This window comes from Vulpes vulpes, chromosome 14 (assembly GCF_048418805.1).
Source record: "Vulpes vulpes isolate BD-2025 chromosome 14, VulVul3, whole genome shotgun sequence".
Taxonomy (NCBI): Eukaryota; Metazoa; Chordata; class Mammalia; order Carnivora; family Canidae; genus Vulpes; species Vulpes vulpes.
In genome coordinates, this window is record NC_132793.1 from 73167045 (window position 1) to 73190693 (window position 23649).

Here is a 23649-nt window from a genome sequence, read left to right on the forward strand (position 1 = left end):
AGTTTGGTTATATCAACTATCTCTCCCATTAAGTTAGCCACACACTTGAGTGTTAGAAATAATAATGCGTATTGTGGTTTGATTTGATCACTACTACTATACTATGACAGGTAGGAAAAGATGGTCCACTAACAGGCTATCTACACAACATGTAAGTGTCTACAAATTAAAAGATATTAGTCAATTCCTTTAAAAGCAATCAATGCACAGATTGGTTCATTTGGTTGGTTTAACAACTTAGTTCTATCAATAGCAAGATATCTATTGGCAACATCATATTAGGAAACTAAGAACATACAGTTGAGTTCAGTCTTGTTCAAATGTCACAAGTCAAAACACAAACACACAGAATTAAAACCCAAAATGACATAGATCACCAGAAATTGTGCTATAGGCTTGCACTGAAATAAATAACAGGACTGCTAGTGATAGTAAAAGGGAAAGGATGAGAAATGGGCTCAAGAACATAATGCAAAATGTAAGTGAAAAGGAGCAGAGAAAAAAGGCACTAAAGTTACATACATATGTGTTTTTGGATGTCTCTGCCATCTATCTTTTGCCTCTAACCTTTGCCATCTTCCTTGACTCTTACAACCAAACATTTTCTGGGTCCTGTGGATTCTGACACTACAGTATACATTTTTAGATAGCCTGTGGTCACTGGCAGGACACTGGAAGCTGAAACTCTTAGCATTCACCTTGACACTTTATTTTAAAAAGATTTTATTTATTTATTCTTGAGAGACACGGAGAGAGGCAGAGACACAGGCCGAAGAAGAAGCAGGCTCCCTGCAAGGAGCCCAATGTGGGACTCGATCCTGGATCCCGGGATCATGCCCTGGGCCAAAGGCAGACGCTCAACCACTGAGCCACCCAGGTGTCCCTCACCTTGATACTTAAAGGTTAATCTAAAACGCTTTGATAAAATAAAATGTTCTTGCCAAAAATCTTCATGATGGATTTTCTTATATATCTCATTATTTTTCTTCATAGCAACCCCATGCCTACAGTCTACAGAACTGGGATTTCAGAGGGGGCCATTTTTGTGACCTGAAGTGGTCTTAAGAAAGAATCATGAGAGAACAAAGAGGAAATATAAAGACAGAACAAAGGCAACAGGAAGACATTAAGTCTGGAAAGAATTCCAAGAACAAACTGCACAGAACGGCTTCTGGGAAATGAACAGCCATGGCTGGCAGGAGCTGAGCCTGTGTGCAGTGGAGTAGAAGATAAGTTTGAAAGGGCAGGTTGGAGCAAGGGAGTGGCAGCCACTGGAGCCCAGGTGAGGCACTGAGACCACATGTCACAGGCCTTTGGATGGCTACTGCAGGTCTGTGCACAGGCAAGATATGTGTATCATGGTTAGGAGGATGTGACAAAGGGTAGGGGCAGGAAGGAAGGAGCAGAAGACCAGAGGTGTGAGGCCTTACTAATTGTTCCAGGTAAGGCTATAGGACTTTATCTTAAGAGGGCAACGGTGGGAAGGGAAAGGAAAGGACTAACTCTAGGGGCTGTGTGAAATATGCATGTATTTAAACCTAGTTTTGTCCTCAATTAAAACCTAGAAAATGGTCATTTGAAGTCACTGTCAAAGAACTACTTACAAGATGCTAAGGATTCTTACGTTGATTGGGAGGTAAATTGTCATTATTATGATCAAACACTTAAGAGGGCATAAAAATTCTAAATGGCTGATAAAATCATTTTTAAAGGAAGCTTTGATTAAGCTTAACAGAGGCTGGGAAAAAATAAGTTTTTTTATATAAGTAAAAATTATTTTTAAGGAGACCATGATTGGTTACAAGGTGATGAGTATTTTTAAATTTCTAAAATAATTAACTGCTGATTTTAGCAAGGCAGTAATAATGACTTATATGATTGACAGATCTATTTTTCCCTACTTTTGCAAATCCAGTTTTTTTTTTTTTTTTATAAATTTTTTTATTTATTTATGATACTCACAGAGAGAGAGAGACAGGCAGAGGGAGAAGCAGGCTCCATGCCCCGGGAGCCTGACGTGGGATTCGATCCCGGGTCTCCAGGATCGCGCCCTGGGCCAAAGGCAGGCGCTAAACCGCTGCGCCACCCAGGGATCCCTGCAAATCCAGTTTTTATATCTACTTTTGCAGATGTATTTTCTCTACTTTTTTCAGATTGCTATTGAAAATCTATTATTAATCAGAAGTTAATTTTTTTTGCAAATGTACCTATGAGTAAAACTCTGAAGCACTGTAGGTAACACAAGCTAAATCATGTACTTCTTAGTGAATATGCCAACTTAGTTTCTATTCTCTTTTACTTAATACATTTTTATTGAGCACTCACTATATGATAAGTGCTGTGCCAGTGCTGGGTGCATGATAAGGAGAAAAAAAGGGGTGCCTGAGTGGCACAGTTAGTTAAGCATGAACTCTTGTTGGCTTCAGCTCAGGCCATGATTTCAGGATGGTGAGATCGAGCTCAGCACAGAATCTGCTTGAGATTCACTCTCTCCCTCTCCCTCCCCCACTCCTCACCCCACTCATGCTGAGCACTCTCCCTCTCTAAAATAAATAAATAAATATTTAAAAAACAGAGAGAGAGAGAGAGAGGAAAAAAAAGTTCTGCCTACATGGGAATGCACAGTACAATGACAAAGAAAGACATTAATTAAAAGAAAACTATCCAAATATATAATTTAAAATTGTGATAAGCACACACAATTGCTTTGAGAGCTATAATAAGGAAAAGAAACGAACTCTGAGAAGGTGTTTCAAAGGAAACTGTCTTTGAGCTGAAATCTGTAAGGATGTAGAGGAATGAAATAGGGAAAAAAAGAGTAAAGGAGAGAAAACTAGAAGATGAGCAGCAGAGGGAAAAAATCACATATAATAAAATAAAAATACTCTCTAACCTGTTGGGTAATGGTGTCCCATGGCTCCTGCAGCAGCCGAGTCTTATAGCATTCATGAGTTCCTTCCCATATGTCCTTCAGAGCTAAAGGCCTTCCATCTGCAAAAGCACAGGGCAAAGACCATTGGTCAGTAATCCATTTGACACAATGGTGCTTGGTGTTTATCTGAAACTACTAGAAGAATGTTATGATTTTAAAAAAAGAAATCTTTGCTAGTATACATATTACTTATATATCAAAAGAGTGCTATATGAATTACTATTTTCTTCCTGAGGGAAATTTAAACATTCAAGCTTCTCTCCTTTGTAACCATCTAGCAGTTCAATTATCTGCTCATTCATTGCCTATAGGAATTACACAAAATAAATAAGGTCCAAATGTATTTTAGAGAAAACTGATAGGTACAAGCACAGGCAAAGGACCAGGTACACAGACTCCCATATTCACAAGGGTGCACTATGAATACCTCTGAAATCTTAATACTTCCTCTAGTTCTGAAATCAAAGACGGTACATACACATGCTTCTTTCACTCTCTCATTGACTATCTGTAATGTTCAAATCACTCTGTTGAGTACCATGGGGAATAGAGAAAAGGAAAGCACACAATTTCTCCTAGTAAGAAGCCTACCATCTATTAGGGAAGCTATGAAAAGTATATCAACAGTATATTAATACTAAAATACTAGGTAGAAAGTGGTTGTTGCCAAGAGGAAAACTGCAGTTCTCACACAGTCCAGAGGAGGGAGACAGTAACATCCAGTGTTTGTGGCAGGTGGAGAAAGGGAATTGTTAAGGGTGGAGGGACATGAGCAGGAATTGGCATGAAGAGATTAGGAAAATATCTAGTGAACAATAATTCTGTTTTTCTTTAAACAGCTTCACCAATTCACTTATATTCGTAACAAGCCACTATGGCACAAGTAGAAAAACAGGTATTTAAATTTGTAAAATAAAGTAGAAAGAAGAAATTACCTAGAGACTTTGAAACTGACACTGCTGGACAGAATGTGGCCTTACTACTAAAATTGAACGCTACTTGGCCCATTCAGAGCTATCAAATCCTCAGAACTTATGGGTGTGTTCTTTTTCTCAGGCAAGTGGACAAGAGCATTTAAAGAAAACTCATCAGTATATCAAATCATTAGACCTAAAGATGTATTTGGTCATTGGATGCAATAAAACTAAGGGAAATAATCCACCCCAATACCCCTCACACACACAAATACACACCAAAGCAAAAGGTATTGTACTCAGACTCCTGGAGTTTAAGTAGAGATGTACAGTGTAGGAGAAAAGCACTGGACTTGGAGCCCAGGCTAATTTTAAACTCTGGTGTTGGCACTTATGCCCTATGTGAAAGCAAGTTACCTGGCTTTCAACTTTACCTGTAAATGAGGATAATTATCCTTCTCAAATCTTGTTCATGTGAACAGGCTTGCATAAGTGAACACACCCAGGACTGTGCCAGGCACACAGTCAGAGTTTAATACATAGCAGGTATCTCCTCCCAGCCTCCACTGCACCACTGCAGTACTTCTCATACTAGAAAGCTAAAGGATTCATTTATAGACCACTATTTCTTAGAATTTTCTCATGTTTCTACACCATGCACATTGTGTTTGACGATATAATATACTAATACCATAGGCAGGACATTTCTCATGTTTGACCTGAAAAGTTGAACTTTCCCTCAACCTTTATTTTCAATAAATAGCAATAGAATATTTTGATACATTTTCAATAAGTATCTTCATCTTGGCATTTATCTGGCGGCAGGAGACCATTATCTTGTGATAAATAGTTTTATTCCATTGACATTTCCATGTCTGTAAAATGAACAAGATTTATTCATCCAATTAACATTTGAATGTCATGTTTAGCTACAAGTTAAAAACAAGCTGCCCTCAGTGTCTGTTTTATATTGTTTTCTGAACACATTTACAGAACAGGGCAAAACTTTGCCCTTAAGGTAAGCACTACACATCTTCAAAATAAGCACATGCACACACACACACGTGTGTGTGTGTGCGTGTGTACTGATGTTGGAAGAGGGGAATAGGATCTTAAGTACCTCAATGTCAAATAGTAAACCAAATAATCAAATTATAAAAAGAAGCTTTTACAATAATTTTCAGATGTCAAAGTTGTAAGAAATCAAGTTGTAGGATAATAAAATGTGAGAGCTGGTGTAATTAGTCATTTTATAAATAAGGAAACCAAGGTCTTGGGAAATATACATCAGCCAAAATTATGCAGCCAGCTCCTGGCTGCGCTGAGCTGGAATTCAAGTCTCAGTGCCCTTCCCGCCATTCCCTACAGCCTCTGAGGGTAGAGACTGCGCCTATGCATTCACCACTGCAGCCCCACCATGTAGTTCCAACTTCCATTCACACATTGCAAATGCTTTATAATTTTTACTGAATAAATTATAAATGAAAGGACGCCCTCCTTAACTTTATTTCCTCCAAAACAGATAAAGGCTTTGCAGATCTAGAGAAGAATGTTTGGTTTAATATCTGGCCATCAGTGATGATTTTAATTTTACTCCTTAAAATATTTCAGCCTACAATGTAAGGATGGAGTGAGTGGCTCGGATATTACCACCGCCAAACCCCCCACATACTCTGCTGGAACCATTCATACAAAATGCAATAATGAGCAGCTAGCAACAATGTGGAAAGACCCAGAACAAATGTAATAGAATATTTTCATTAGATTTGATGCCAGAATTGAGCGTATGTGACGTAAGTTTTCAGATAACACCAAATTTACTGGAAAAAAAGTTAACATCTTACAGCACAAGACCTAAAAAAAGTAATCTGGTCAACTTAGAATAAGAGATACAGAGTTAAAAATAATAAATTCAAAACATAAAAAGAGGCGTGATGCTCCTACGTGCATGTTTCTAAGACTGCTACCCACTTGCTAGAAAGAGAACAGTGAATAGATGTGATTGCATTCTCTAACGCATTTAGAGACTGTTTAAAAATGCACGTATTAATGATGATCAAATGAGCGCGTGTGCAGGCTACTATGATAAGAGTGCATCTCTCCAGCTTCTGCTGACGATCTACAATGCAGATGATCTAGGTAATATTCGCTCTCACATACAGATATGACAATAATGACTTCATGAACTGTGATATGGGTTCTTTTCTCTAAGCCTTCATCATCAACTTGTCTAGTCACAGCTCGTGCCTTCATGATCAAAGACATACAAAAGTTAGTTTTGTGATCTTTTCTGCTAAAACAAAAAATTTTGACCTAATCAGCAATATCTCCAAAACCATGCCATACGCTACTGATGCATAAAATATATTCAAAATATGGTTGCGATTCTAATTATTTTAAAACCAAAGGGAACCTTCTGAAATTCCACTGAAGCCATTAAACTGAGATCATCAAATATATTTCAAAAATCACGTCATAAAACTGAAGCTTAAATATTGCAGAAACTCAAAGAACTTTGTGATTTTGACTCTATCTATGTATTTATGAAAACCAAAGACCCAAAACCTCAACCTAAAATTAAATTGTGGGCATAAACAAATACTTGGTTAAGCTCATGAAACACATTATTACATGCCTTCATGTTCAGTTGAAGGTATCTTCAATCAGAAACTTTAAGCCCTGTTAAGAGGGTCTATTTTTTTCTGTCTGGCCTCAGCCAGAGGAGACATAAGCATACTCAATCAACAACTCTCTAGTTATAGACCCATGATATTCGATAGCACCAATTTTAACATGCTTAGAAATCTCATTAATCTCACTGAGGCTGAGAAGTTCAGTAAGATCCCCTGCATACTTGAAAAATTGAAGCAGAAGCTGAAATAATTTCAGCAGCAATCCACAAAGTAAGCATGGTAAATTAAGGCCATTTATTTAGCAAGTGTTTATTGAGTGCCTACTGTGTGCCTCTAATTCCTGGAATGATAATACATATTAGAGCTAAAGGAATACTCTGTCAGCGATCTAGAATGTCAATGACAAAAGAAGATACATTGGATGAAAAATAGAATAATTAAAAAGTACAATCTTTAGCAACTGCCAGTAGCATTTAATTTAGCAATTTTCATATAAAATCTCTCAATTGAATAATAACCTACATGTCAAGTAATCTATACATAACTCAAAACGTGCAGCTCTCTAAATTAAATTTCTCAGGGCTATTAGTTTTCATGAATCAAATAACAGCATGAGAGATTTCACTGGTACCACCTAACTGTAGTGAAAGCATGCTGAAGTCACCTTTATCCTATTGTTCATGGTTTCACTAAAATTTCCTAAGCCCTAAAATGAAGATTGCAGAGAGTAAATATTATCTACAGTAAATTTAAGAATAATGTTCTGAATGTGGCCACTAGAAATAAAAAGGAAAAGTTGGATTATTCACACTGAAATATGTCATTATTCAATATATTGTCTTCAAGAGAGCTTTGAAGGATATAAAAATTCATGTCATACTCCACAGTAAGGCAGAGATGATGCTCCACCAAAGGGGAAAATTCATTTTTGCTTCAGTGAGAAAATTACATTGTGATATGAAATGAGTGTTAATTGTTCAGGTACATTCATATCAGTTAGTATGCTGCCTAATTCTGTCATTTTTATTTATCCTTACATTCATTTTTTAGTACTTTATATCTTTATTAATCTTAATTAATCTCAGGAAATCTGAATGAAAATTCCAAAAATACAGATTATGGCAACTTCTCTCTACTGACATATGATATTGGTTAACTTGTATGTTTCTTAGATTTTGGTTACTTTATCATGCAACAAAAAAAAGAGAGTTTGAATCTCAACCCCATAATTTTTTATGTACCTTTGAATAAATCATTTAACCCCTTGAAGCACTCAGTTTTTTGTTTTTGTTTTTAAGCACTCAGTTTTTATGTACATGCACAAGGATAATCACAGCTCCTACCTTACACTGTTATTGTGCCTTCAGGATATCGTGTTATTGTGAGGATCAAAATACATAACACGGCTAGCATTGTTGAAAGATACTAGACGCCAAGCCCCATTTCATATATTAGCTCACAAACCTCAAAACTCTATGAGGTAGGTATTACTAGTATTATTATTACTATCTCAATTATTTTCCAGATGAAAGAAAACAAAAAGTTTAATAATTGCTCCCCAGGACATGCAGTTAGTCGCACAGCTAGGAATCAGAACCAAGGCTTTCTGGTTCCAGATTCTGCACCTTCACCACTATACTCAATGTCTCTGTACCCAAGAGCTCTCAGCAAACCATTTAAAGCAATGCACATGTATTAGTTGTGCTGTTGTTCTCATCACTGGTAGTCTGCACCCACACTGCCTAACCTCAGAGTATCTAGGATCTTGCCTTTCCTGGGTTTTAGGGGTTTTTAAAAATTATTTATTTATTTATTTGGCAGAGAGAGAGCACAGGTCGGGGGAGCACGAGAGGGAGAGAGAGAAACAGACTCCCCACTGAGCAGGGAGTCCGACGCAGGACTCAATCCCAGGACTCTGGGATCATGACCTGAGCTAAAGCAGATACTTAACCAACTGAGCCACCCAGGAACCCCTGTCCTGGGTATCTTATTAGGCTGGCTTGCCCTTTCACTCATCACTGCATGGACAAATCCAACGTGCAGCCCCAGTGTCTCCTGATCACTGCAGCTCAAGATAATTTCTGTCCTCTGAGCCCTAGTAGCAATTTTTTCCCCAGATTTACTGAAATATAATGGACATACAACATTGTGTAAATTTAAGGTGTACAACATGATTTGATACATGTATATTAGAAAACATTTACCACCGTATGTTAGTCATCACATCCATCACCTCACATAGTGTGTGTGTGTGTGTTTGTGTAGATAGAACATTTAAAATCTACTCTCTTAGTAACTTTCAAGTGTATGATATTACATGTTGTTAACTACAGATACCATGGTATACATTTTTAGATCCCCAGAGCTTACTCATCTTATAAATGAAATCTGTACCCTTGGACAGATCATTTTTTCCTCATTTTTCCTATTGTCCAGCTCTTGGCAACCACCAATCTACTCTGCCTGGTGGCAATTTTTACCTCTATTATGGCTCTTAATATATTCTACTTGTTACAGTGAATTTCAGACTTGTTTTGTTTCCTTCATTAGACTATATGCTCCTTGAGGGCAACATCCAGCTCTGATTTCCTTTGTTCATCTCCACATGCCACAGATATCTTCATGTCTTCTGCAAAAAATATTTTCCAATGATTGGAGAGATGAACATTCAATATTATTTCTAGAGCAAATAGCACAATTATTACTAAGAATAATGACTGAATAATCATGATAAAAAATCACAATTTATATATTTTTTAAAAACCCATATTTATATAAATCTATAGTATCAAGTAGATGGAGACATAGTGGATATATGATTTTTCAGCATCCAAACATACTTCTAATTTGGGAGAGAAATTCAAAAATAAGTAGAAGGCGGAGCCTCATTTTTCACCACTAACACCAAAATGAGGTAGACATTCCTCATCTTGTCATTCTAACACAATCAGTTGACTCTAAGTTCTACCTTTCCATTAATTATTTACAACCAGGTATATCTAACGAATATAGCCCAAATAAGTGGTTTGAAAGTCTTGCTTAATCGTTATGTATTTTTTAAATTACCCAGTGCAAATCTTTTAAGTGTTATATATTTGTCTAGTAATTGGAGTAAAAACAAATATAAGACATCTTTTAATTACATGAGAAAGTCTATGTATGTTGCAATCTATTTTTATGAGAAATACAGCAAAGAGGACAAAGAAGTGTAATTTTGAGTAATTATAAACTGTCCACATACTATGTTAGATAACTGATAATAATGCAGGTGATGCTATAAACTGTCACTTAAGTTAAACACTTACCTAGTAGAAGTACATATAAACCTAATGAGGAATCTCTTAATCAGAAAATGTCCCAAGTGAAGCAACATTGGATCCACAAGATATCTGAGACATCAACTTTTTTTTTTTTTTAAGATTTATTTATTGGAGAGAAAGAAAGGAACAGAGAGTGAGCAGGCGTTGGGGCAGAGGGAGAGAATCTTCAAGCAGACTCCCCTCCTTCCTCCCCACCGCCCCCCACAGCTATTTGGAGACTGACCTGTGGCTGGATCTCACAACCCTGAAATTATGACCTGAGCCAAAAACAAGAGTCAGACACCTAACAACTGAGCCACTCAGGCACCCTGAGACATCAGCTTTGAGATACTCCCTATTCATCAGCATTCCAAGGACCAAATCACCAGATGAATATTTACAATGTTAAGTCTTCTGGTTGTAAAACAGAAGACACTCTATACAAAGTGTTCTGTGGCTTTGATTCCAACCTCTTAGTCTGGCATCCCAGTACTCAGTATTTTTGGACTCCTGGCTCTCTTCAAACTGCAGTACCTCAAAGGGCAGCCCGGGTGGCTCAGCACCACCTTTAGCCCAGAGTGTGATCTGAAGACCTGGGATCGAGTCCCACGTTGGGCTCCCTGCAGGGAGCCTGCTTCTCCCTCTGCCTGTGTCTCTGCCTCTCTCTCTCTCTCTCACATGAATAAATAAATAAAATCTTAAAAAAAAAAAAAAAAACTCAGTACCTCCAGAACTTGGACCTACTATGCCTATAGCAGTACCTTGTGTATCAATCTAATTTGATCCTCTCCCCAGAGGATCCTCTACCTTCTAAGCATAGCACATAATACATAAACTTAAAGAGCTCTGCTTTGACGACTTTAAAGAAGGAGAAAAGCAATAACCTAGTTTCAAGGTGAGCAGTGTTATTTTTCACCAGATTTAGAAAACAGGCTAATGAATTTCTGTGCACACAGTAGGTACTCATGTATATTTTAATGGATGTTTCTCTTTTTTAAAAAACATTTTATTTATTTATTTGAGAGAGAGCACAAGGAGGGGAGAGTCAGAGGGAGAAGCAGAATCCCCACTGAGCAGGGAGTCAGGACAGGGCTCAGTCTCAGGACCCTGGGATCATGATCTGAGCCAAAGGCAGATGCTTAACCAACTGAGTCACCCAGGCGCCCCATGGATGTTTCAAATAGGAACCATTCTGCCAAGAGTAAGCAAAGAAATGTTTCTTCCTTCCAAAATATGAACCATTTTGCCAAGAGTAAGCAAAGAAATGTTTCTTCCTTAAGCAAAGAAATGTTTCTTCCTTACTCTATCTAAGAAAGCTAAAATATAGTCTCTTGAAGGTAAGAAAATAAATTTACCTTTTCATGTCCTCTCTGGCCCTTGGATCCACTTAAAATCTGTTGCTTTTTGTATATATGGTATTTTGTACTAACACAGGTTAGAGTAAATATTTTGGCTAATTAGTTCTCCCTGTAGTTTTGTTTCACACTTCTCTAGCATTTTTTTCTTTAAAACATTTTTAAAACTGGGCATGATTTTTCAATGGGATTCTATTCCCATCATATGTTTTATTTTTTTTTTTAATTTATTTATTCATGATAGACATAGAGAGAGAGAGAGAGAGGCAGAGACACAGGCAGAGGGAAAGCAGACTCCATGCAGGGATCCCGACGCGGAACTCGATCCCGAGACTCCAGAATGGCGGGCCCCGGGCCAAGGGCAGGCGCTAAACCGCTGAGCCACCCAGGGATGCCCCCATCATATGTTTTTTTTTTTTTTTTTTTTTTAATGATAGGAACACAGTGAGAGAGAGAGAGGCAGAGACACAGGCAGAGGGAGAAGCAGGCTCCATGCACCGGGAGCCTGATGTGGGATTCGATCCCGGATCTCCAGGATCGTACCCTGGGCCAAAGGCAGGCGCCAAACCGCTGCGCCACCCAGGGATCCCCCCATCATATGTTTTAAACAAGCATCCTAACTTTCCATACTATATCAAGTATTTACATGGTTCAACAAATAATTCTTATTAAATTTTCTCAATTGTTTGGAGTTTTCAATCTAAATATCTTTGTATTAATCAAATAATTTTTCATTATTTTTCTGAATAACTTTCACTGTTTGCTCTTAAATCTCATTTTATTTCCTAGAATCTCTTTCAAATCTACCAAAATTCGTGTTCCACTCCATTATCATAGCTTTATAACTTTTTATAAGTAATTGTGGCACATTTGAACTTTCTTAAAGATTCTCTACAGTCAAATAAGACTCTAAATTATCTGTCAAATCATTTTCAATGTTCTGCTCATTGTAATAATTAACTAGAATCATTTTGCTCCAATCTTTAAGTACCTCTCTAATCCACCTTTTCTTTCCTGTTCAACAAGCTGCCTTAACTCTCACTGTGCTGGCAACCCTTCCAATCTATTATCTCTTTCATAATTTGACCTCAACGTATCTTTCCAAACATTTCTTCCAGTTAATCTTTGGGAAACCTTTACTCCAAACTGGCCTCGCACTGTTCGCCAAATATGCCATGCTCTCTTCAGCCCTACAGCTTGGCACTCACTCTCCTCCTCATCTCCATTGCTTTTCCCAGGCTTTTCAGAAAAGCCAACCTGTAAACTTCTCTTGCAAGTTGTTGGACAGAGCCTTGGACATTTTACTTTTATTCTCCAACTTCTCCAACTCCATCTTTCTGTTTTCCTGTCATTCTTTTCTATGTACTCTAAAGACTTCCTCTTCCTCTTGTTCCAGATCATGTTGAACAAGCCTCTTCTTCCCCTTCCTTGATGTTTTATACACTGCTTAAGTCCAAACTTTCCATTATTCTTACTTTTTTGCTAGCCTTTATCATGGTTTGCCTTTGAGAGATCATTATTTTTTGGCGATTTCCTTCTCTCTGTTCCTCCATGAGCATCCTTTGGGCATATAACAAGTGGACAAATCTTCCACATGAAATATCTGGGTTATGTTTTTAGTTCTATACTATTACTTCCTGGGCCAATAATAGAATGGATCTCCAGAAAGAACAGACATTCAGTTGCTGAATGGAAGAAATGTTTCCTTCCCTATTCAAAAGCAGCTCTTCTGACTAATTAAAGAAATATGTCAAAACAGTTCCCAAGAAGAACCCATATGTCAGCCAAAGAATTAAATATTTTGAAAATGAGAAGAACCACTTGGTCTATTTTTCAATAGAGATTGAGAACAAAGGAAAAGAAGAAAGAGCAGGAATAAATCAGAATTCAAGCTGAAATAAATATAGAAATCTCTAGTTGCAATGAAAGGGGAAACCATGTAAGCTTAGGACTCTGGTGAAGCCCTATGACATTATGTTTATAATTAAGGTTTTAACTACATTCCTAACACTTGCCACCAGCCGTTGACCAAAACCAAGCTCTCAAAAAGGAAAAATAGGACATAAAAAGGTGCTGGAATCAAAAAAAAAAAAAAAAAAAAAAAAAAGTGCTGGAATCATGGGCAATAGACAAAGCCTTTTGCATGATACAAATACTCTTCTTTAAAATAGCATGCTTCAAAAATAGTTGGGTGGATGGATACAGTGAGCACTGAAGATGTCAGTGTTTTGTGAGAATGGATTCATAAACTACTAAGCACTATCCAAATATAGGCTATTTATTACTACTTCACAGGAATGTAGTTATGTCTTGCCCACTGCTGGGTAACAAATGGTATTGTGTTCCACTACTTCTTCCAAATTTCAAATGACAAAAGTAATTAGGGGAAAAAAAGAATACAGGAAAGGATTTATTTCTCTTCTTATATCCATGTTACCCCCTAGGGAACCCAGGTCCTAAACGTCCAAGTAGTAGGAATGAGAGGTACTCAGCAGCAGAATGCTATCACAATTTGGCTGTGTGCCTTCAAGGATCCAACAAAAATACATGTTTACAGAAGTGGAGCAGCTACTCAGCTAGTTTAGATGCCCACTCTTTGAGTACTCAAGATTTTCCATTTTCCTTAGTCAACCACTTCTGTAATCTATGAGAAGGATCAAACTAAAGAGTAAAGGCACATACATGTTTTGGGTCCTGAGTTTCCCGGAGACAACAACACCACTCTTGTACATCTTCCTTATAACCTATCAGAGCAGTTCTGCAATTTAAAAATCAGGCACTATCACAATGTTTCCATCTTTGGGTTGTATGCAGAAATGGTTAGAAATCCCTTATCATTGATTAATTCAATAAATACTTGCTGAAACTGTATCACAGTTGATACTGTGGGTGTCAAAATGAATAAGACAAATAACAAATGTCACATACTTATTATTCTCTGTCTCTGTCTCTCTTTCTCTCTCTCTCTCTTTCTCTCTCTCTCACACACACACACACACACACACTGCCATGAGTAAGGCTTATTACTTTGTAGGCTGTAGGTACTCACTATTAATTTCCTTCCTCCCTCTTTTTTACCTTACAGCTCTATTTTCTCACTTACCATTTTATAGGGGACAAACAATTCTGTAATACTGTGATATTACATATGATATGATGTGAAATGATGTGCTGTGATATGATATGACATGGGAGTGACACAAGCATGTGCCATGTTAGCTGAATCCTAGGCAACAGTATGCCTGGTGGACACTGGCCAATATAGAGGAATAAGAAGTAATCACAATCCAATGGATTTGTATTTTAAGAAACATAATAAATATTTCTTCTAGAATCTAAACCAGCTGATAAAAGAAAAGGTCATGTCAATTTAAATGGGAACTACTATTACTAATTGCTTTACTTAAAAAAAAAAAGGTAGCAGAAGAAAATGCAGAGCAGAGCAACTAATTTTTACTAACAACCAAATGCAAAAGAAATTCTAAATATCTGTCAAAAACAGGCTAAGTGAACTATTTCTGAAGCAACAAAAAAGACCCCTGAGCAAGAAATTTTATAATCATCCTCTTTCTAGGTCGGAACTCTGTTAGAATAAGACAAAGAAAAATCTGGACCTGGAGTAAGAGGAAGATGTTAGGAATCCACACTGACAGAGATCTGGTTAACAAACAGATGGAGAGCCAGAGTAATCAGATATCACAGAAAAAGGGAATGGGTTAAGGGGAATAAATGAAAAATTATGACTAGAGTAAAGGGCGAAACATTTTTTTGAACATCCATTAGGTTAAGTTAGTAGAAAAGAGAAAAGAAATTCTTAGGATATGATAAAAGAAAGAACCATTTTTCATATTTCTCCACAAGAAAACATTCAGTATGCTTTGACAAATTAATTAGATATTTTAATGTACCTGAATAAATACCAAATGAATTCTGGAATTTGAAAATCCCTAGTGCTCATTCCATACAACACAGAACGGGGAGGGAGGAACAAGGAAGGCTGCCATATAAAATAAGTAGCTCATTTTAGTTTTCTTTTATTAAGCATAAATAAAAGGTGTCTTACAAATATATAGATAGGATCCAAGAAAGCTAGTGGAGTATTTGTTTATTATTATTATTATTTAAGAAATAGAAAACCATCATAAAGAAAAGATCTTAGGAAGTCTACAAATTTCATTAAAATATAATTGGACTTGCAGGAACAATTACTGTGCTGTACTGTAAGGGGAGCTGTTGGCACATAAGAGCAAAGCACACGTATGAGCTCATCTACCAGCCTAGGCAAGACCCACTTCCAGCTAGAAGCAGTTATGTTTCAACACCTCCGATTCCCTAATGCTGACAAGCTAAACAACTTGTTTTGTCTCTGGGAGCTCTTCTCTGGTGATTAACTGCTTATGGTGCATACTAATTATATGAAAGTACAGTATTGAAGAAGTAGTGTCCTATTTCCTCTACCTGCAGCCTTGATATGTCTTTGAATCTAGAAAGATACTAGGTAGAGCCACTGCAAACCAAATCCAAGAGAAATATTTCCCTCCCCCATGGTAAACAAATATATCCCCTTCTACTTTTTAGTATAACAAAGTTCACTGACAACAAACCTCCTTTAACCTCTGGGCTTCAAACCAAAGAGAATTACAACAATAAAGTGAGTGTTTCTAAGGCCTATAATAATCATATGGATAAATCTGCAGCAAGAGTTCGTGAATTAGTAACTATCAGTGTCCTCAATTCCCAAGTCCCATGTTGAAAATTTACCCCAAATTGTCAGTTCTTAGGAACTGCACCTCAGATTAAAATCTTCTCACCAGGGAGTCTATGAGAATTTGTTCTTGTGTTTTAAATCCTAAGTGCTTGTTAAATCGCCAACACTGCAAAATTAGAGACCATTAAACAATATAAGGCAGCAAGTGATTAAATCTACCAAATACACATTCAAAGCAGCTTAAGCTACTTTTTAATTAAAAATAAAATATCACTGGCTAAATTCAGATGTCTTAGCTATCCAGAAAAAGTTAGAAGGCTGTTCAAAATGCAAAATGCTGCTGATAAGGCCAGATAGAAAAGGAGAAATGAGAAATAGGGTAGGGGGTGAGCTGGGGAAGCAGCTCCTCTCCCTCCCCGAGCCCAGGGGGGCAAGGCCTTGCAGTGCTGACCCGTTTTAGTCAGAGGAATAGAAGGGGGAGTCACTGCTGCCCTAGAGGGTAAGAACTCCATGTGGCTGCTGATTAAATAAGCTTTATTAGCCAAGGCCTCAGAGGAGACAGGGTGTTCCACCTTCTTGGCAAGGGGAATGAGTTGAGTAACAGCATGGCAGGAAGCTCCGGCAGTGGAGATGTATAGATGGCCGAAGGATATGTTAGTGCTATTTTTAAATATAGCTTGAACTAATTGATAAACAGTTCTCAAAATAATTATTAGCATTTGGGGAAGGAAGCATGGGGGCTTTTGAGTTAGCAGAATTGCTTAAGACTGAAAGAAATTTTTACTGTAAAGTTACAAGTACATAAACATTGTAGCTTTAAGTTGTTCCTACTTGTTTAAGGAAAAGAGAAAGGGCCAGGGGGCTTAGTCAACGTCGGGCAGGAGGCCAAGAATCTGAAGATCAGACTTAAGGCTGGGATGATATCATTCACTCTGAAGTCTTGATACTCTTTCTAAAGCATGAGAAAATTTACTGGTAAAACCTTACCTCACCCACAGTTTTCTTATTTTTAACTCTATTTTTTTTTCTCTCAAGAATAATTTTCTAAATCTGCTTTCTGCCTTATATGTAAATGTTATGAATTTCCATTTAGCAGGCGACATGGTCTTACCTAAAAAGCTTGCCCTAAAGTAAAGCACAGGCACTTGGTAGCTACAGGAGTACAAGACATGATACTCATATTTAATCACTTTGCTTCCCGTTGTGGTCTCAGTCTTTTCAAAATCATCCAGGGGTAATTCTAAAGCCTCCTGAAAAAGAGCAAAGCAAAAATAAAATGTGTTTATCAGTTAAAATTTTTAAAAATGGACATTAACACAGAAAGAGAAAGAGGAGGATTTCTTCTGGCAAAATAACAGTTAAATAAATATAGGACTATGAGGTAAGGAAAAGGGAGTTTCCAACATTAATGTTTAACGTTTGAGTCCTGGGTAAATAGTAAAACCAGAAAACATTAGCATTAAGTAATTCCAGATTGTTTTTGAGAGACAAAGCAGCTCTGGGTAAAGAAACAGGAAGGGAAAAAAAAGCAAAAGATCTATTGCAACAGCAACACTGAAAAACCTTTACAATTTTAGCAACAAGACGATGGCTATACAAGCTACCTTCTTCCCTACCTGTGAAAGCTAAAAACATCCTAACAATTGAACAAGAGGCTGTGAAATGTCCCTAAAGATTCTATTGTACTTGCCAAAAGATGATTCATTGTGTGCTGAACAATTCCCAGTTCCATTTTGAATAAGAAAGTGATTGTGCAAGAGGTTGAGTTTGTTAGGTACATTTCAAAACCTGAGATGAGTCTGTTTTCTTTATTATTGTGCTATCTGTGGTATATTTCTACAATAAATCTTGATATTTATAATAGATGGCAAATATTAATGCCAACTTAAACACGGTTTTTGTAAGCAAAGATGGTTATAGCCAGTTCACTTCTCACTAATCATTCTTTACTGGTGGATTTATTATTATTATTATTTGTGGATGTTTCTGAGGAATTTATCTTAATGTTTGGAAGCAATTAATTGGACATGTTGAGCCAGAAGCTAGGTTCATCCACACTCATTTATTTGAGTTGAAGAATTTCCTTTGAAATTAAATTAAGTAAAAGAAAACAAGTAGGTTGGTTTGGCTCATTTCTACCTCTCATTAAAGCAGTAATAACAATGAACAACTGGAAAGAGTTACAGGAAAGATTTCAAACTTTATCAATATGAAATAAGGTTTCCTGTGGAGATAAGTAAAGCCACAGACTACTCTCCAGATCTGTATCTGCTTTACTAATTCCCCACTCACAGTCAATTCATTGGGGGAGATATTACACTGGATAAATCACAACTGAAGATACTTACAAAATAGTTTTCACTAAACTCCAGTAAACACTATCAATTAAACACAACAAATTAAATAACCAGAGAGAAATCACTGGAATATATATTCCAGATACAGAAAGTTAATGCAGTAGCGAGAAAGAGATTTTTCTGTTTTTTTATTTGAATTTTCATTAGGCAAATTTACCTATATCTCCTTTTGAAGCAGTTCTTCAAGTCAAATTCTTTCTTTTGGTCAAAGATTAGATTGTTTAGCATTTAGAATTTCCTTTCTTTTTAACATTAAAAGCAGTATGTCTTTGTGAAAAAAAAAAATCATTGCAGGGGCACCTTGGTGGCTCAGTCAGTTTAGCATCTGACTCTTGACTTCAGCTCAGGTCATGATCTTGGGGTTGTGAGATCAAGCCCTGTGTTGGGCTTTGTGCTCAGGGTGGAGCCTACTTAGGATTCTCTCCCTCTGCCCCCTCCTCTTGAAAAATCACTGCAAATACTGCACAAGTACATAAAATAAAAAGTGAAATAAATTCCCCTCATCCCCACACTTCTATACCTCAGGTATGTAACCATTTTTAACAGATGAATGTATATTTTTCCAGACTTTTAGAATTTTTTGGCCAACAAACACATACACACACATACATCCACCCATCATTAATTTAATCATGAAGTATAGGGGAGCCTGGGTGGCTCAGTCAGTTAAGGGTCTTGATATTGGCTCAAGTCATCATCTCAGGGTAGTGTGATTGAGTCACGGGTCACTGCATGCACAGCAGGGAGTCTGATTCTCTCTTCCTCTCTCTGTCTGTCTCACCCCCTACTCCCAGTCTTTTTCTCTTTCTGTAAAATAAATAAATAAATCTTTTAAAAAAGTAAAACCAAAAAATATTTAAAAATTCATCAAATACACAAAAATTAGAAACAAATAATGTTCAAATACTTATGGGATATGGGAAAAGACATTCTCCTAAATTCTTGCGGAATATAAATTTATAACTATTTTTCTGAGGATTGGCAGTTATCGATTGATTTTAAAATGCACATACCCTTTCATACAATATCCCCTTTAGGAATCTGTACCACAGAAAAAGAGATGTACTAGGATATATGTGCTATGATATGTATTGCAATATTAGTTGTAGTAGCAGAAAATTATAATCAATCTAAAATATCTAGCAATATTGAAATGTTAAAACAACGAACTATGGCATAGTCATGCAATGGAATATAGTGAAGTCATTAAAACACAGCAAAATCTACAGCACTGACATGGCAGGACATGATAAGATGTCCATGAATGAAAACTGAAAAATTAAATCAAGGAATGTATGTACATGAATTTTTTTTAAAGAGAAAGAGAGAGAGGGTGCATGTGTGTGTGCAAAAGGGGAGTGGGGGCAGAGGGGCAGAAGGAAGGGAGAGAGAGAATTTTAAGTAGACTCCCTCCTGAGCAAGGAGCCCAAGGGGGGCTCAGTCTCACAACCCTGAGATCATGATCTGAGCTAAAATCGGGAGTCAGAGGCTTAACTGACTGATTACATAAGAATGAAATCTTGACATTTGCAGCAACAGGGATGGAGCTACAGGGTATTACGCTAAGTGAAATAAGTTAGAGAAACACAAATACCATATGATTTCACTCATATGTGGAATTTAAGAAACAAAACAAATGAGTAAGAGGAAAAAAAAGAAAAAGGCAAACTAAGAACAGATTCTTAACTATAGAGAACAAACTGATGGTTACCAGAAGGGAAGTGGGTGGGTGGATGGTTTAAATAGGTGATGAGGATTAAGCAGTGCACTTGTTCTGATGAGCACCAGGTGTTGTATGGAAGTGTTGAATCACTATATTATACATCTGAAACTAATATTACACTGTAGGTTATCTAACTAGAATTTGAATAAAAACTTTTAAAAAATTGCTAACTTCCTCCTGAAAAAAAAATCTATCTACCCAAAGCAATCTACACATTCAATGCAATCCCTATCAAAATATCAATAGCATCTTTCACAGAACTAGAACAAACATTCCTAAAATTTGTGTAGAATCACAAAAGACCACAAAACAGAATAGGAATAGAACAGATAGAATAGAATGGAAACCCAGAAATACACCCACAACTACATGGTCAGTTAATCTTCAACAAAGGAGGAAAGAACATACAATGGGAAAAAGATGGTATCTTCAACAATGTTGGGAAAACTGGACAACTACATGCAAAAGAATGAAACTAGACCACTTTCTTACATCATACCCAAAAATAAACTCAAAATGGTTTAAAGACCTAAATGTGAGACATGAAACCATAAAAATCCTAAAAGAGAGCACAGTCATTAGTTTCTCTGACATCAGCCATAGCAAAATTTTTCTAGATATGTCTCCTGAAGCAAGGGAAACAAAAGTAAAAATAAACTATTGGGACTACATCCAAATAAAAAGCTACTGCATAGTGATGGAAACAACCAGCAAAACTAAAAGGCAACCTACTGAATGAGAGAAGCTATATGCAGCAAATGACATATCTGATAAAGGGTTAGTATCTAAAATATATAAAGAACTTACAAAACTCAACACCCCCCCCCAAAAAAAAATCATCCAATCAGAAACTGGGCAAAGGACATGAACAAATATATTTCCAGAGGAGACATGTAGATGGCCAACAGACACATGAAAAGATGCTCAACATCACTGATCAAAATTACAATGAGATATCACTTCACACCTGTCAGAATGGCTAAAATTGTCAACACAAGAAACAACAGGTGTTTGTTAGAGTGTGGAGAAATGGGCACCCTCTGGCACTGTTGGTGGGAATGCAGACTGGTACAGCCACTCTGGAAAACAATATGGAGTTTCCTCAGAAAGTTAAAAATAGAACTATTCTATGATTCAGCAATTGCACTACTAGGTACTTACCCAAAGAATAAAAAAAAAAAAAAACTAATTCAAAGGGATACATGCACCCAGATGTTAATAACAGCTTTATTTACAAAAGCCAAATTATGGAAGTAGCCCAAGTGACCATCAACTGATGAATAGATGAGGAAGACGTGGCATGCACATACAATGGACATTTTAACAATATTTGCTCTTCCAACCCATGAGTTGGAATGTCTTTCCATTTCTTGTGTCATCTTCAATTTCTTTAATCACTGTTGCTTTATAGTTTTTAGTACTGATCTTTCACCTCTTTGATTAAGCTTATTCCTAGATATTTTATCATTTTTGGTGCAAATGTAAACACAGTTGTTTTCTTAATTTCTCTTTCTGTGGCTTCATTATTAGTGTATAGAATGCAACATATTTTTGTTCATTGAACTTTACTGAACTCATTTTATCAGTTCTAGTAGTTATTTGATGGAGTCTTTTGAGTTTTCTATAAATAGTATGATGTCATATGAAAATAGTGAAAAACTTACTTTTTTCTTACACATCTGGATCCCTTTTGCTTCTTTTTATTGTCTGATTGGTGTGGCTAGGATGGAGTACTATGTTGAATAAAAGTGAGGAGAATGGACATTCTTGTCTTGTTCCTGACCTTAGGGGAAAAGCTCTCAGTGTTTCCCCACTAAGTATGGCATTAGCTGTAGTTTTTCATATATGGCCTTTATTATGTTGAGGTATGTTCCCTCTACAACTACTTTGTTGAGGGTTTTTGTCATGAATGGATGTTGTACTTTGTCAAATGCTTTTTCTGCATCTACTGAAATAATCATATAGTTCTTCTTTTCCTTTCTCTTATTGATGTGATGTATCAGGTTGATTGATTTGTGAATATTGAACCATTCTTGCATCCCAGGAATAAATCCCACTTAATCGTGGTAAATGATTTTTTTGATGTACTACTGGATTTGCCTTGCTAGTATTTTGTTGATGATTTTTGCATCTAGGTTCATCAGAAATATTAGCCTATAGTTCTCTTTTTTTTTTTGTGGTGTCTTTATCTGGCTTTGGTATCAGGGTAATACTGATAGACTATCACATCTGATATGAGGTAATACTCATAGAATTCCTCTTCTATTTTCTAGAATAGTTTGAGGAGAATATGTATTAACTCTTCTTTAAATGTTTGGTAGAATTCACCTGTGAAGCCATCTGGTCCTGGACTTTTTTTGTTTATTGGGAGTTTTTGGATTACTAGCTCAATTTAATTCCTGGTAATCAGTCTGTTCAAATTTTCTACTTCTTCCTGCTTCAGTTTTGGGAGATCTTATGTTTTTAGGAATTTCTTCCAGATTGTCCAATTTGTTGGCATATAATTTTTCAAAATATTTTCTTATAATTGTATTTCTGTGGTGTTAGTTGTTACTTCTCCTTCAGCAGAGCAAACTAATGATAAACACAATGACCTGGGTGACTCTCCTGAGAATTATGCAAGTGATAAAGCCAATCCAAAAAAGCTACAGACTATATAATTCCATTTATAAAACATTTTTGAAATGACACAATTTTAGAAATTAAGAACAGAGAACAGATTAGCATTCTGGGTGGGTGGAGGCAGGTGGGTTATTATTACAAGAGAGCAACATAAGGAATCCTTGTGGGGATGGAACTGTTCTGTATCTTGACTCTCCTGGCAGATACATGAACCTACAGGTGATGACATTGTATAGGACCAAGTACACACACACACACACACACACAGAGAAACAAGCAAAACTGGGAAATCCAATTAAGATTAATGGATTGTATCAAAGCCAAGATCCTGGTTGTGATATTACACCATAGTTTCACAAGATATTACCTCTGAGGGAAATCAGGTAAAAGTACATGGGATCTTTTTGATTACTTATTACTGCATGTGAATCTACAGTTAACTAAAATATTTCTATTAAAAAATGAAAAGGAAAGATAGCGAGGCAATTTGAGTCTTGTTAAAAATGAATTAGAATGTCTAAGACTTCAGGTGCTAACAATATAGATGGCAGAGGGATCAGGTTAATAAAGACAGGCTAATGTCTGGGATTTGCTTTACAGTAACACAGGAGAGGGGTCAGTGGATGGAGGTATGGAAGGGGCATGATTGGCCATGGAATGGTAGCTGTTGGGGTTGCTTAATGAGTCCACTGGTATTCATTATTATAACATTCTGTCTACTTTTGTTAATATTTTAAATTCTCCCAAAAAATATTTAATAAAGGTTTCTGATACCATGTTGCAGTATAAGGAACCTTAGAACTTTAACAGTGAAAGGGACTTATTAAATCATTTCATTTGGTCCAACACTCACCTTGAAACAAACAACAAAGCCCAGAAAGATGGGTAATGTCACCTCTAGTTAGAGGCACAGGGAGGCCTGTAACCCACGTGGAGACACTGAAACATTGTTCTTTGTACTATAGTATGCCACTTTTTCATTATTACCATACTTAATTTGGACTGATGTTCTGGGCAACATAAGATTAACAGTGACATTTTGAGTAAGTCTGTTAATATTTTTTCCTTTTATCATGTTTTTAAAAAAGGATTTGGGTATATTTAAT

General features: G+C 36.6%; 1 protein-coding gene across 8 annotated transcripts in view; it reads right to left on the bottom strand.

The window, feature by feature from the left end:
- Nucleotides 1–23649, bottom strand: part of ATG10 (autophagy related 10) — a 215775-nt gene that overhangs the window by 63194 nt on the left and 128932 nt on the right. For all 8 annotated transcript variants that reach the window (XR_011997044.1, XR_011997043.1, XM_025992944.2 and 5 more), the window contains 2 exons: nucleotides 16953–17091; nucleotides 2894–2991 (listed from right to left, as the gene is read on the bottom strand). Coding sequence is in view for 6 of the 8 variants with exons in the window: in XM_025992944.2 (XP_025848729.1) it covers nucleotides 2894–2991; nucleotides 16953–17091 (237 nt within the window). In the remaining 2 variants the exon portion in view is untranslated. The remainder of the gene's footprint in view (nucleotides 1–2893; nucleotides 2992–16952; nucleotides 17092–23649) is intronic.